We start from the raw sequence: 14,549 nt of genomic DNA on the forward strand, positions 1-14,549 counted from the left end.
GGTCGCAGCCCATTTGGATAATCCAATAACATATTAGCCACAGGGAATTCCCTTTTCCCCGCCGCTGATTAGTAACCAATCGCCATGGGATACTCGTATCTGTCATCTGTTTGCATTTGCCAGCTGTGGCAGCAGACGTTTCAATAGATTCCTACAAATTGACCACCGCAATTTAAACAAACCCCCGCTTTTGGCCAATAAGTGGCCATTCATCTTGTCCAGCCGCAGTTTGTGCCCCATTCCCCCCCTCCCCAATCGAATCCCCTGCCATCCCGCCCACACACTCATATAAGCAAAACTTGCCACAAACGAAAGCCCAAGCACCCTGCTGCTAAACCACAAACTTGAACGAAGGAGACAGAGAAAGCGAAGAACATTTGGCAGCACAGCCAAAGCGAGTCCAAGTCCAGAACGGGGGCGATACGGGAAATCTATTGGGGTGGCAGAAAGCGGCAAGCAGCAGCAGCAGCAGCAGGCAGAAGCGCTCTTCTTTTACTGCTGCCACTTGGTAGCAGTTGGCAATGGCAGCGATGTTGCCCTGCTCCTGCTCCTGCTCCTTCGTCGTAGTCGTAGTCGAAGTCGTCGGGGCAGCATCAGGCGGCAAATAATGTAAAACGCCATTAGGCGAGATTTTCTCATACAAACAACAATTGTGCATTGGCACACCAGCCTGAAGTCGTCTGCGATTCTGGCTGGAGTGGGGCCTTGTGGGTGGATTGTGGGCGTTGGACATGGCATTTTTTATGCGCATTTCGCACAAGTAAAACGGAAAGAGACGCAGAGAGAGAGACAGAGAAACGAAAACAATTTGGGGGCCGCGTTGGCTGCCGACTGGCAAGTGGCAACATTTGTTGCCGTTGCTGCCGCTGCTGCTGCGACAAATTGAATGAAATCACGGCAATTTGGAGCGGCATACATCGGCAGGGAACAGCTGCGGCCGGGCCGTGTCCAAGTTCGTTCCCAAATGGCCAGTCGCAAAAAAAAGGAAAGAACAAAAAAACGAGGAAGGAAGGAGCACTGGGATGGTGGCAAACAACTGTTTGCGCTGACTGTTGACGCATAATTGAATTATTAATTTTTATTTTAAACAATGTATGACATATTGTTGCTGCTGCTGTTGCTGCTGCTGCTGCTGCTGCTGCTGCGGATGTTGCCATTGCGCCTGCCTCCGCGTGTTTATCTCTGCTGGCGGCGTGCTTCGTTCCGATAAAGAAGTTGTTTGCTCAGCGCCGATTCAGCAGCAAACAAAGTGAAAGTCGGGGCACAGAATCCACCCCCAGGGCCATTCAGACAGCCAGCCACCCACTTTGCGGCGTCCTTTAGGGCAGGAGGTCAAAATGAAGCTGTTTGTTTGGGATGTGTGTGTGCGTGTGGGTGTGTGCGTGGGTGGGTGGTTGTCTGTGGCATTGACTGACTTTTGATAATAAGTATGGGAAGATGGGAACTGCCTGGGGGCATGGGAATACTGCCAACTGAGTGCGAGCAGATAACACTCCATCGAGGATGGTAATGGCGATGGCGAGCGATGATGCTTCAGCTGTTGAAGATGCTGTTGATGATACGACACCCACTCCCATTCCCACTCCCACTTCCTGTCCAGTCCATCCCTGTTTCCAATCCATCCAATTGCCAGTTGCAATGTTGAGCTCCAAATCGTTTGAGGCTCAACTCTTCTCATCTGGGGAATTCATTATGTCGCCTCAGGGCTAAGCGCTACCCCTCCCGCGGCTGACAGCAGACTGTTGGATGCCGTCTGCAGGCCCAGCGGTTGGCCTGTCCACGGATAAGACGCGCTAAAATTGTCGCCGCCAGTGACAGGCCGCCTGGGAGGCGCCAATTCTCAGCTCCAGCCTGTCTTGTCCTGTCCTGTCCCGTGCCGCGCCGTGCCGTGCCGTGCTGTCCTGGCCTGGACATGAATAGCCAAGAAAGGACTTGTCTTGTCTTGGCTTTAGCTTTTTGTGCGTGCAAAGTGGAAAGCGTAAAAAAGCTGCAACTGAAATGTGGACAATGGCGAGGATTTGACGAGGCAGAGCCAAGAAGGGAAATAGTTGCTGAAAGCAGAAGCGCTCCCACAGCTGCAATTATATGGAAGAATCTCTGCAAAAATATTAAATACAAATTATACAAAATAATATCAGAATTAATTCGAAAGGACTCGCAAAATCCTAGAAATTGCGTACACAGATCCAGTTGCAGTTTGCAGAACGAAAAGCAGCCCAAAGGAATCATTTGAAAGACAGATTATGACAGTGGCAGCAGCCAAAACATCTCTTTATGTGGCAAAGCTGCTGCCACACAACACATTTCTATGCCCCACAGACACACAGCAACTGTACGAGCTGGGGATAACTAAAGATAACTAAAATGTGTGTGTGGCGCCACAGAAATGGCAACTGGCAACTGGCAACTGGCAGATTTCAGCGGCAGCAACAACCAGCCAGAGTAACCGTTATTAAAGATTTTGAATACCTAATTATGAAAATGTCAGTAGCAAACTTTTTTTTTGTGATGCTGTTGCTCAAAGCGACCGAGAGAGAGAGAGAGAGAGAAAGTGACAGGAACGGGACAGAATCACAGGCAGGACTCTCTGCCGCTAGGAGCTGGATGTGGCTGCTGCCATTGCCTGCTGGCTTGCTGCCTGATACCCTGGAAGAGGGTATGATGATTGGCAGAAAAGTAATCATTTCTCTTTTAGTTTTGCTTAAATTTGTATCAAATGTGAAGTGCTCTGAAAAGGGTATTACTCACTTCGTTACACTGTTACTCTCCCTTCTGTGCTGCTGCTGCTGATGCTGCTGTTGTTGTTGTTGTTGTGGAAGGAACAACAAAGTTGTTTGTGATGTGCCTCTGGCAGCCAAACACGGGTTGCTTCACTCTGCATTCAGTTCGCTGCTCAGCAGCAGCAGCAACAACAACAACAGCCAAAGAAATATGAAAAATTCCATTTTCATGTCACTCAATTGAATTTCCATTCAAAGTTCCCTCTTCCTTTTTTTCTCTCTCTTATTTTTCTGCTGCTGCTGCTGCTGCTGCTGCTCTTCTCCTCTCCTCTCCTCTCTTTTCTTTTTGCTTTTTTTTTTTTTGTTGCCAGTGACTGACGCTGACGTCGACGTAGGCGCTTTTGCCCCCACCACACACCCCATTTCAAATTTTTGCCTATTTTCTGTGAGTGTAAGCCTCCAATTCCCTAGCCACAAATACAAATGTAAATATGGATGTGTGTGTGTGTGTGTGTGTGTGTGTGTGTGAGTGCTTTGTATTTTTCGAGGTTTTGCAGCTAAATTAATTGCCTACGGATTTGTAGTTAGTTGCCATCGTCATCGCTATTGTTGGTTGCTGTTGAAAGCCCAAACACAAATACAGCCACACCAAAACTGCCTGCCACACACTCGCAAATACAAGAGGGGGGGGAGGGGAACACACGCACACACACACACACACACACACAATGGCCAAAACCCTAAAGTCCCTTTTGGTGCCTTGACTGCATTCGGGTTTTATGGTAAAAATAAATAAATTTCGGGTTTATCTCAATGGCATACAAGTCATTTGCAGCTGAGATTTTTTTGTTGTTGTTGTTCCTCTTCTATCTCTACAACTACTATTTCCCACTCCCACTCCCACTCCCACTCCCACGTTGTTTTTTTTGCACCCATCTTTATGATTATTTTTTGCCATTCCTATTCCATTCGCTGCTGTGGTTGCTTTTTGACTGCAAAGGTGGCCACCACACACACATATGTGTGATGGCTGGCTGTGTGTGGCACAATATGCTGGGAACAATTGAGGCATGACATGGAGAGATCTGTGAATGCTGGGCACGAGCTTACATCGGATGAACATTGTGCTCAAGGCGTTCAATCGCAAATGGTAATGCCAATGGGGGAATGGGAAAGATGTCCCTGAATTAACGACAAGTAGAAAGAACCTTTAAGGGCTCTGTGGAAACTATAATTAGATAAGAATAAACCGAATAATAATTCAGTTGTAATAATTCGCGTAACAATATTTAATATTCAACTAATTTCAGATTGTATTCCTCTTGTTTTTGCAATAGAATAATTATTCATTCAATGATTTATTCACCTCATTGTGGGTGCTCATTTGAATAAAGTAATTATTCATTAAATTCAATATTCAGGCAACTGCACACATTTCCTCCGGCAAAGCACAGGACAGCTCCCATTCCCAAAAATAAAACGACTCCTCCAGCCAGTCACTGCCCAATTGTCCTCCCATTGTGTGCTCTGTGTGTGTTTTTTTGGCAGTGGACAGGCAGGTTTGGGCGGGTGCCTGCCTTTGTTTAGTGGCCAACAGCGATGCCAACTGCAGTCACACTCCACACTTGGCCATAAGCATGGCCGGCACGCTGCTTGTTTTCATGCACATTTATTTACAGAATTTAAATTTAAACAAAAGCAGCAACAACAGCAATGGCAATGGCAATGGCAAAAAAAGTGACCAACCCGCCAGCGACTATGGCATTTGGGCCTGCTCCTGACAAGCTGTCTGTTGGGGCTTCAGACCGCTGGAAGCTCGTTTGCTGGACTCTCAGGACTCTCGCAGTCCGGCGACATCCTCTCCATTGACATGATTTTGCTTCAGTAATTAAACAAGATTCTCTTTCCGCAGCCAGCAGCAGCAACCGACAAAGGACATCTGCTGACAGGCTGCAAGACCTGCGCTTTGATGGAAATTAAAACCTTGAACTTTAAGCTTGCAAAGTAATTAGAATCATTAAAAACTAAATGAGAATTCTGCCTGCAGGCCTGCCACCTTTGATGTTCCTTTTTTGTGAGTTTTTTTTTGCTAAAATTCATTTTCAAATCTATTCAAAAGCGCCACTGAAAGGGTTTATTTTGTGGCAAATTCAGAATTTTGGTATTTTTTATGGCCCTCCCCCGCCCGCTAGCCAGATTTTCCCCATTTTCTTGTAACAATAAATAGTGGGTGCAGCTGCAACAACAAGAGGCAGACGCAGCACCAGCAGCAGTGACACAGCACAAAAAAAAGCACATCAGCAATGGCATCAATTTTTTGCAACATGTTGGCAAACAAGGTCTCAGCCACGCCCCCTCAGAGCGCCCCCTGTGGCATACTGGCCATGGCTGATATGGCTGCTGCTGTGGTTGTTGTTGTTGTTGTTGCTCCTGCTGCTGCTGCTGCTCCTGCGGCCACTTAAATGTCGTTATGTTGTCGGGTCACGCGCCACGTTCCAATGTCCAATGTCCAATGTGTCCCCCTGTTGGCCCACGATCATGTTCCCGTCCCAAAACTCAGCTTTGGGCCAGCGGCACGGAGGAGGAAACAACTTTATTGCCGCAGCAATTATGCGTAGCTAATAAAAACTTGGAGAGGCAGCGGGAACAGCAGCGGAACTAGAACCAAACAGCGAGAATAATAAATGCGATGATTTATTTTAAAACGTGTTTTGGCAGTCCCCAAAAAAAGGGCGACAAGTCTTAACCCATTGGCAGCACTTTCCACACAATGGTAACCTCATAAGCTTATGGGGGAAACCCACGAAAAATATTCCATAATAATCTCTTGCCTACCTTTGGGGGCATTAAAAGGACTCCGCTGCAGCCCAGCGTTGATGGGCCATCAATGGGTTAGCATGTGCGACATGTCGAAATGCAAATTTATAGTCCCACTTGACAGCAGCAGCAATAACAAAAGCAACAATCAAACAACCCAAACAAACATTGCCAACAAAAAATGGCGAATGGCTAGGGGGAGGAGTCGCACCCGGAAGCAGCAAAAATCAAATATGTTAAGCGGCATTTAAGAGCGACATCGTGCCTGCCACATGAGATAATGCCCCATGCCACCATTGCAGCCCTCCTTGAACCAGCGATGAGCTTTTATATTTTTCTAAAAATTTGCACGCATTGCATTGTTGTTGTTGTTGTTGCTGCTGCTCTTTTTGTGTTGTTTTTGGGAGTGCTGCTTGCTTGCTTGTTTGTTTGTTTGATTGTTTGTTCGGGGTACACACACGCACACACATGCACATGTGCGGTTCCCAACGTTCCCCCCTGAAAGTATGAAAAGCAACAAAAAGGACAAGCAGCATAGGGACATGCCCGCAGGCAGAAGCTTTTAATACACTTTGCAGATAGGCAGGAGATGATTCCCATGGAAATAAATGATTTACTTACCTCAGAGAACGTACCCTGCCGGACCAGGAAGGGTATACAACAAAGCGGCAAAAAGGACCATTTGCATGTGCCGGAGAGTGGGTGGAGTTAGATTGTGGGAAATGTAAACGGAATTGTTTTGCTTGCCTTGATGCTGCCTGGCTGCCTCTGCCGCCGTGTGGGTGTGTCTTTGTGTGTGACAAAGGGATAATGACTAGCCAGCCAGCTACAGCAACTCACACGACCAACGACCAACGACCCACTGGCAGCCCCCTCTTGAAGCACCGCTTGATGACGTCGACCGCGCTGCCCTGCGTGTCTTATCGCCAATGAAGGAAAACACGCACGCCACATCCACATCCGCGCTGAAGTGGTGGCAGGGAGCGCCATCTCAAGGATATGCCACACGGTGCAGTAGATGGAAATCAATTGAAGTCTCGATATCTGGCCATCAAGGCAGAGATTCCTTTTGGAGTCCAAAGAAAATGAAACAATTGACTTTGCAACTAAACAAAAGGCTAACACTCAGGAACATTTACTTGGGCAAGTCACAAGATTAACAAAGGTATTGAGAAGCGACAGGTTTAATTCTTCCATTAATAGAGTCTTCCGTTAAACTTTCGTGGATTCACAGCCAAATATTTAAACTTTTCCGCCAAACTTCGATTGGTTTAAGTGCAGCAAAAGTACGCCAGGTGGCGCGTCACTGGGCTCCTAAACGTCTACTTTTACAACACTGCACCTGCCTGGCGTTTTTTTGCTGAAGCCAACATAAATGTAATGCGCCATCTAGCGTGTGCTTATAGCAACTAGAACTGTCGGAATCTGGCGGAAAATTCAAACTTAAATTACTTGAGCTAAAAGTGAAAACTGTAATTTATAACTAAATTAATTGCACTTTATTTACGTTAAGCCCTAAAACTCATTACAATTTACAGAATTAAACAATAATTTGCTCAACAATTTCAACATAACGCAGAAAGGCGAACCCTGCCACGCCCACAATAGCGAATGCAATGCACAATAGCAAAACGTCAACAACAAAAAACAACGACGATCAACGACGATTCGTTCAATTAAATTTAAATGACTATTTCTCATTGACTCAGTTTTGTCCTTCGTAGGGGATTGGGGAGCAGTGGACTGTGGGCTGTGTGACGGCGACATCGAGTACAAATATTCTTAGCTAAGTTCTAAGCACTAATTATCACATAGTAAACTTATTCAGTAGGCTTTTTGCATCCGCGTGGACTTTGCATTGACTTTGCCGATGGACTCTCTGGGTGGGGCGCAGCTCAGCAGCTCAGCAGCTCAGCCGCTCAGCAGGTCAGCGATATCCCAGCAGATATTTGGGCAGATAGGTGATCGAGGAGAGCAGGCTATAGCTACGAGAATTCGGGATAGATAGAGAGTGGATTGTCGGGCAGATGTGTGAGTTAAGTTGTTCGATCATTTATTGTCAATTGAATCGTGTCACCATCGGAGTGAGTATCATAATTAGATAAGTATTTGCGTATCTGTAGGCATAAGTACGTGTATCTCAACCACCAATGTTAACCACAACCACATCAATCGGAGACCATAGCTCCGTAGTTGTCTGCTCCTGCCCGGAGGCTGTCCGTTCCTCCTCGCTGTTTCTGAGGTTTTAGTTTTTGTTGGTTTTATTTTGTGTATTGTTGCATGAGCCACACCAGTGTAGAAAGTAAAATATGTTAACTTGATTATTTATCGTGTTTTAAAAGTAAAATGCAAGCGGAAATGGTAGAGCACGAACAAACAAACAAACAGAATGGAATGCAAAGTCCAGCACCAGGAGAACACTTTTGGATTAACCGAATTGTACATACGAATTGGTCAGTCCGCGATAGAACCACGACTTCCACGACTTGGAGGACTCCTCATCGATCTTGGACTCGACATCCGTGCAAAAGTGTTTCCGATCGTGTGAGCGTCCACTCTTGCAGTCGCATATCAGCCGCTTCTTGCACTCGGCATCGCAGGTGGGCCGCGCCGGTGAGTTTTTCCAGTAGTATCTATTGAATAATTAATCAGCCACGAAACAACTACTAAAGCGCACTGGCACCTACTTGTAGTAGAGCTCAAAGAGCTCCTGATTGTTGGTCAGTTCGTTGATCAGATTGTTCCAATCGCTGGGCCGCAGCGCCTTCATGTTGTAGGCCGCACGGGCTGTGTACAGCTTGTACCAGATGGGGTAGCCGTACAGATTGGCCTCCTTCAAGTTCATTATCCAGGACTCGTGATCGATGACCAGACGCGTCGTCGAGTCGTGATCCCCATCCACATAGTACACGCGATAGCCAGGATTCAGATCGTAGTACGGCGACACAGAAGGTCCGATGTAAGCAATGCTGTTGGGATGATCTGCAAACAGAACAGATTAGAAATATTCTCTAGGCTGCAGATCGGTAGATCATTCCTTACTCAGATCGTGTGGATCGTAGAACATCTCAAACTCATCGTAGTGCGTGTGGCCATAGAACTGTGCCGTGATGGTGCTCTCGTAGCGTGAAATAATCTTGTAGAAGTTGCGCGACCAGACCTTCAGGCAATCCGAATGCCCGGGCGGTATGTGGCCTATGACATGGACCTTCTCGTTGGAGAACTCTGCACTCTGCAGCTCGTAAATGAACCTGTAAGATACCAAGAGATATTTGTTACAATTACTTGTGGGACTTTCTTCCCTTTATTTCCCGCCTCACCATTGCAGCTCCGTGGCTGGATCCGTGGAGTTGAGCAGCAGCCACCAGTTCTTGTTGTTGCAGTAGTTCATGTTCAGCGAAATGATGCGGAATCCAGGGCGCACCAGCACCGAGTAGAAGGCGCCACGCCGCACCGTGTGGGTGACACTCTGCGGCAGCCAGCGGCGCCATTGGACATCGAGTTCGTCGTAGAGCCAGCTGATGGAGATGTCCACCTGGTTGACGTACGGCGGCGGGAAGCTGTTCACCGGCGCACTCTCGTGGTTGCCCAATGCCGGGAAGATGGGAATGCCGGGGAACTTCTCCACCATCTGTTTCACCGTCTCCTTGATGATGGCCAGATTCTCCTCCTTCGTCTGGTTCCACACATCGTGGGGCGGCAGATCGCCCGTCCACAGGATGTAGTCAATGTCCTTGTGCGTCTCGGCAATGTGCGCCAGCATGTGGTCCACCGTTCGCTTCGGCGTGTCGCACTTGCGGTAGTCGCCCCACTTGCCAGCGGCCGCATTCGGAGTGGCGGGCCTTCCGCTGCTCAGCCGGCAGCAGAGAGGCTCGTTGCAGTCCGCATTGGAGCCCTCGGCGTAGTGGGGATCGTAGTGGGTGTCGGAGATGTGGAGCACCTTGAAGAAGGGCGCCGCCTCCATGGGTATGGGCAGATCGGCGAGACGCGGCGGCTTGGGCACCGGCGGGAAGATCACCTCCCACTCGTGATACGGATTGTAGACATCGCCGCAGCCATCGCCAATGATGAAGCTGCAGAGCTCGTCGGGACTGAGATTCACCCGCTTGATCACGTAGATCAGCTCGCTGCCAAAGAGCTGCGCCACGCCCTGGCAGACGCGGGCACTCTGGATGTTCAGATTGGTGCAGTAGTCCGAGATCATGCGGATCAGCTCCGCGTCGGTCTTGCCCGACTGGATCTGATGCTGCAGCATGCCGGAGCCGGCGCGGCAGGCCGTGCACGTGACCTTTGACATGACACTGTTCTCGATCTCGAATGCCACCTGCTTGAGATTGAGCAGCTTCAGTGCCTTGTCCACGAACGGCGGATACACGAGCCCGTCCCCAGAGCCCACATCGTACCACAGCATGCGGGACGTGGACGTCTGATTGTGCCTGATGTTGACCAGCCGCTGCAGGAACTCTGCATCCGAGCCATCGCCCGAGGTGGCCGCACTGTGGGTGCGATTCGGATGACTGACCAGATCCAGGTGCGGCTCAATGCTGCGCGGCTGCTCCTCGATCACCCAACGCTCCAGCGGCGGCTGCGTCCAGTTTATCTGCGGCCTGAAGCGTGGGAATAGAAAGGGGAGTGCTCCAGCTGCAAGTGGAATTGGAATTCCAGTTAGAAAAGCGATCTCCCAATTGTTGGAGAGGTGCTCCACTTACCCTCTGGCAGCAGCGTTAGAACTGCAAGCAGAGCGACTGCCATGAGTGCGATGAGCCTGCAGTTTCCCCTGGGACTCGGCCATGGTGGCTGCTGTGTCATAATTGCTGGGCTGGTGACGTTCTGCCTCTGGATCGGCCAGTTCCACAGCAGTCGGCTTGACCTACATCCGAGGGTATACCCAAAGAGCAGAGACAACAATTTGGAAGAGTCATTATTGTATGTTAAACGGGTTTCATTATGAGCAGAGGAGTGCTGCTCCTTCGTCAGCTTTTTCGGCTTTTTATATGCAGTTTCTTTTTCCTGCTTTTTACGTTTATTCAGTTTGTCGACCCAGTAAAAAGTGAAGCAATTTATGTAATTTCTTGAACGGGGGGATCGTAAATAACTTTTGCGGCTGTCGTAACATAAATTGTGCTTTTGTGTTTTTTAAAGAGTAAATAAAAGAGCAGCATTAAGGAAATGGCTGCCTGCTGCTGGTGTGTTGCCCAATCAAAGTCCTGAAACATTTGCCCTATAGCGTATCGGTATCTGTAGTTATGTGTGGCCCTGCCTTTCATCAGCATTTGACAGCACTTAAAATCTCGTTAGCTGCTAATGGCAGACATGTGGCAGAACACCCACAACATCGCAGCACAAGGGGCACGCAGCAGCATCATCGGTAGCCAGGCAACTGCCACCACTTGACGCCTCCATGCAACATTAGATGAAATTGTTGCAGCGCTCTTATTTGGATTGACAGATACATTTGTATCTCACTGGACCCCCATGACTCGCGTGCTTTTATTTTGTGTGCAGCACTGGCTGGTGGGTTGTCAGTTTTATTTATTGTTTTACTCAGTTTCTAGTTATCAGCAGCTCGCTCCCGCTATTTGTAGAAAACAAATAGTTGCGCTTTGAATAAGATTTAAACTATTTAATTATAGCGCTTGCAGAGAGCCCAGAAAGGGGTTATCAAGCAGCTGCCAGCACTTATCAGTGTGAATAATAGAGCGGAGATGCTTACGGCACATAAATCAACAACATTCTTATCAGCATTGGAGACAGATTGGACGGCTGTACACAGCTCAAGCTATGCCACTAACTGAGTGACAAATTCACGAATATTTCCAGCGTAAATATCTCATTTAAGTCCCTTGAGCTGCTGCTCCTCTTTTATGAATACGAGCAAGCTAAATTGCATCTTTTTATGCCATTCAATTGCCAGCTATGAGTATCACATGACACGATGCCAACAACATAGAGGCAGCAACAGCTCGTATAATCAAAACAAACAAATAAGGCAAATTGATTCGTTTGCCTCCAGCCAACCTTCAGCAGAGCTCAATGCCATCACCGTGGATGTCATCCAGACATGCCTTAAAGTGCCTCTTGGCCTCATCTATTGGGCTGCCCAGACAAACAAAGCGAAACAGTTGAGCCTCTGGTCTGCGGGATGGGACTGGGGCTGGGGCTGGGGCTGGGGCTGTGACTTGGACTGTGGTTGGGTCTGCGGCTTAGGGTACATTGGCCTCTCCTCGGAGTGAAATCGTCATCGTCTCGGTGTATAATGAAAACCAAAAACTTTTTATTTACCATCTTGTGCGATTTGTGCGAAAACCGAAAGTGTCGCTCAGGCAGATCACAGGGTTCACTTCACTTTAAAAATATGCATTATTAACACACTGCAAAACTCGTTTCGTGGACAAGGTTAGGCACTGCTCTGGAACTGGGGGGGGGGGGGGGGGGGCAGCACTAATTTCCAGCTGAATGCAGGTCAAGTTAGAGGCAACAAAATGCTTGAACCCCAACAGGCTGTCGGGGCCAACAAAAGACATTACAAAACTATCAAAAAACTAAGCAAACGCGTAAATGTTTTTGGTTTTATTTTTATAAATGTTTCTTGGGGCGAACCGGTTTACGTATCGTATCGGTTATGGCTGGCAGCACGTGGTCGGTAAGTGGATTTTTGGCACAACATCTGCATCCGATGGTTCTCAGCTTTCCTTTCCCATTCAGAGTCGTCGTCTTCATTCAGGGCACGATTCCCCCACTCTCCAACCCGAGGAAAGGCTCCGACGAAGCAGACGAAGGGCCGGGGCAAGGCACAATGAAATCAGCTCCCGGCGCAACGGTAATTCCAAAAGAAAAAGAAGTCAAAAATGTTGTACGCTCCCCAAAAAGAAAACTTTCACTTTCTTTAGAAATTATATTTTTGATAATGCTCGTATAATTTCTTCTTTCTCTCTCGCGCGCATCGTGCCCGCACTCTACTCCGGAATGTGCTAACCAGCCAGTCCCCGCAACCCACACCCAACGCTTGTTTGGCTTTTATCTCAGACTCTGTCCTCTGTCTTTTTTAGAGTCTATTGTATAACGGTGCAGGCAGGCAGACAGGCAGACAGGCAGTCACGCTGCATGTAATGATTTAATGAACATTTCTTGTTTTATAATAATTAGGAGAGAGATGGCAGACGACCCCTACGTGGGAAGGGAGACGAAATGGAATGGAATGGAAATGAAATGAAAACGAAAGTAAGTTTCTTTTGTTTTCCAGAAATGCCTTTATTTATGTATTTATGTATGTGTGCTTGGATTTCACAATGAAAAGCACGTCAGGGAATCCAATCGAAGCTGAGAGAGCTTTTAGTTCTGAACAGCATTGCATTCAAATGATATTTGAGTGGGTTCCCAGCCAAGGAAGAAATGAGTTCCACTGCCGCCATAAACATTTAAGGCACGTCCTACGGAAAACAATGTAAAGTGTGGCAAATTAATCAGCAAATGTCTGATCCGATCTCTATTCCCCATTCTCTCTCTTCTTCGTTGATCTTAAATCCACACCTCGAAATTTCTGGGATTTATTATTGATTGATATTCATGGTCAAGCTTCGGTATTCGTGCGAGTTCGTATGCGAGCTTGCGCTTATGTAGATGCTCACTGGAATAGCCTCGTCATGACCAAACACTGGCCTATTTATTTGCTTTTGGTTTTGGTTAGCAAGAGCTAATTAAATATGCACCCGCCGAATACCTGACACGCACAGCAAACTGCACGCAAATAGAAACAGCAACAGAGACAAAAACAGAGACAGCAACAGACACACAGATACACAGAATATGCCAAAGACGGACAAAACTAATGAAAGCGCTGCGTAACCAGCCGCTCAAGAAGTCTTGCGTATGCCAAATGAATACAAATTCAATAGAGAGAGAGAGAGAGAGAGAGAGGGCAATACAGAGAGCGAAAGAGTGGGATATTTATGAGAAGAGAGAGAGAGAGAGAGAGAGAGAAGAAAAGTGAAACAAAGTGCAGACGGATGAGATGACAGCTTTACAGCATAACTCATGATTTTGCAAGCAATTCAGAAAAATCTCCAGTCTGCGGCGCATGCGTGACAGTCCCAGTCAGGGGGAGGTGGGAAAAGAGGTAGCAAGAGGCAAGCGCCGATACACCGCCAAGGGAAATGCGCAAACGTGTTTTTCCTGCGTTTCTGACGAAATGTGTAACAGTAAAAAACAGTAAGAAAACTACCACAACTGGTTTGTACAGAAACCGATTCAAACCAAAATATTGACAGCCACCAACACCTGCTCAATGCAGCTCAATGGATTTGTTGGATTTCCCGCACTTACATACCTGTCCAAAAAAAATTCACCTACAATCAATATTGCTTTTGCTTTGCTTTGTGCAAACACAATCTCACCGGCTAAACGACGGACGCGGCGAACTTTCGTTCTTCACTTGACTTGACCCACAGCGACCGCTAACCGAACCGAAGCTGCTGCACTGAGGCCTGCTTTTGTTCTTTGGATTTTGATTTGGGCTTGGGATTGGGCTTTTCGTTTTCTATTTCTTTACCTTTATCTTTCTCTGTTTCGCTTTTTCCTTTCTGTTGCTTTGGCTTTGGCGGGTACACTTTATTTATAGACAATATTGTGCCATAATTCGCGACTCTCCTTTGTTGATTGGCCTCATTTATTTACGTTTCATGTGTTTAGTTTAAGCTTTTACTACCCACACACAATGCAATACAATACCATACAACAAGTACACTCGTATTTATATTTCTTTTTTGGCATGCACTTTACAAACGCGTTGTTTCTGCTTTATTTGTTGCTTTTGTCGTAGATTTCACCCGCTTGACAGAGTCTCTTCAATGGAAGCCCAAACGCGTTTCTCCGCTGAGAAGAGTCAAAAACCGTTCGTTCGCAGTGAACCGCCGCCACGAACAGACGGAAATAATGCTATGGGATGGCCAGAGAGTGACATTCGAGCCGAGCTTGCTGATAAAGTTTCATGATCTGCGCACCAGAGAGTGAGAG

General features: G+C 47.4%; 1 protein-coding gene across 5 annotated transcripts; it reads right to left on the reverse strand.

Annotated features, from left to right (window-relative positions):
- Positions 1–7,013: 7,013 nt before the first annotated feature.
- LOC117584449 (sphingomyelin phosphodiesterase) lies at positions 7,014–14,462 on the reverse strand. 5 transcript variants are annotated; one of them, XM_034273402.1, is made up of 8 exons: positions 14,086–14,462; positions 10,247–10,407; positions 8,858–10,178; positions 8,580–8,788; positions 8,225–8,519; positions 7,985–8,170; positions 7,459–7,522; positions 7,014–7,421 (listed from the first exon to the last, which is right to left on the reverse strand). In XM_034273402.1, the coding sequence occupies exons 2-7, from the start codon at positions 10,344–10,346 to the stop codon at positions 7,465–7,467; spliced, it is 2,169 nt and encodes a 722-aa protein (XP_034129293.1). In that variant the 5' UTR covers positions 10,347–10,407; positions 14,086–14,462; the 3' UTR covers positions 7,014–7,421; positions 7,459–7,464. The 5 variants fall into 5 exon arrangements, with proteins under 5 accessions (XP_034129293.1, XP_034129285.1, XP_034129277.1 ...); XM_034273394.1 differs by having other exon boundaries at positions 7,014–7,522; XM_034273386.1 differs by lacking the exons at positions 7,014–7,421; positions 7,459–7,522 and adding an exon at positions 7,570–7,768.
- Between the last annotated feature and the right edge of the window lie 87 nt (positions 14,463–14,549).

This window comes from Drosophila guanche, unplaced genomic scaffold (genome assembly GCF_900245975.1).
Source record: "Drosophila guanche unplaced genomic scaffold, DGUA_6, whole genome shotgun sequence".
NCBI lineage: Eukaryota > Metazoa > Arthropoda > Insecta > Diptera > Drosophilidae > Drosophila > Drosophila guanche.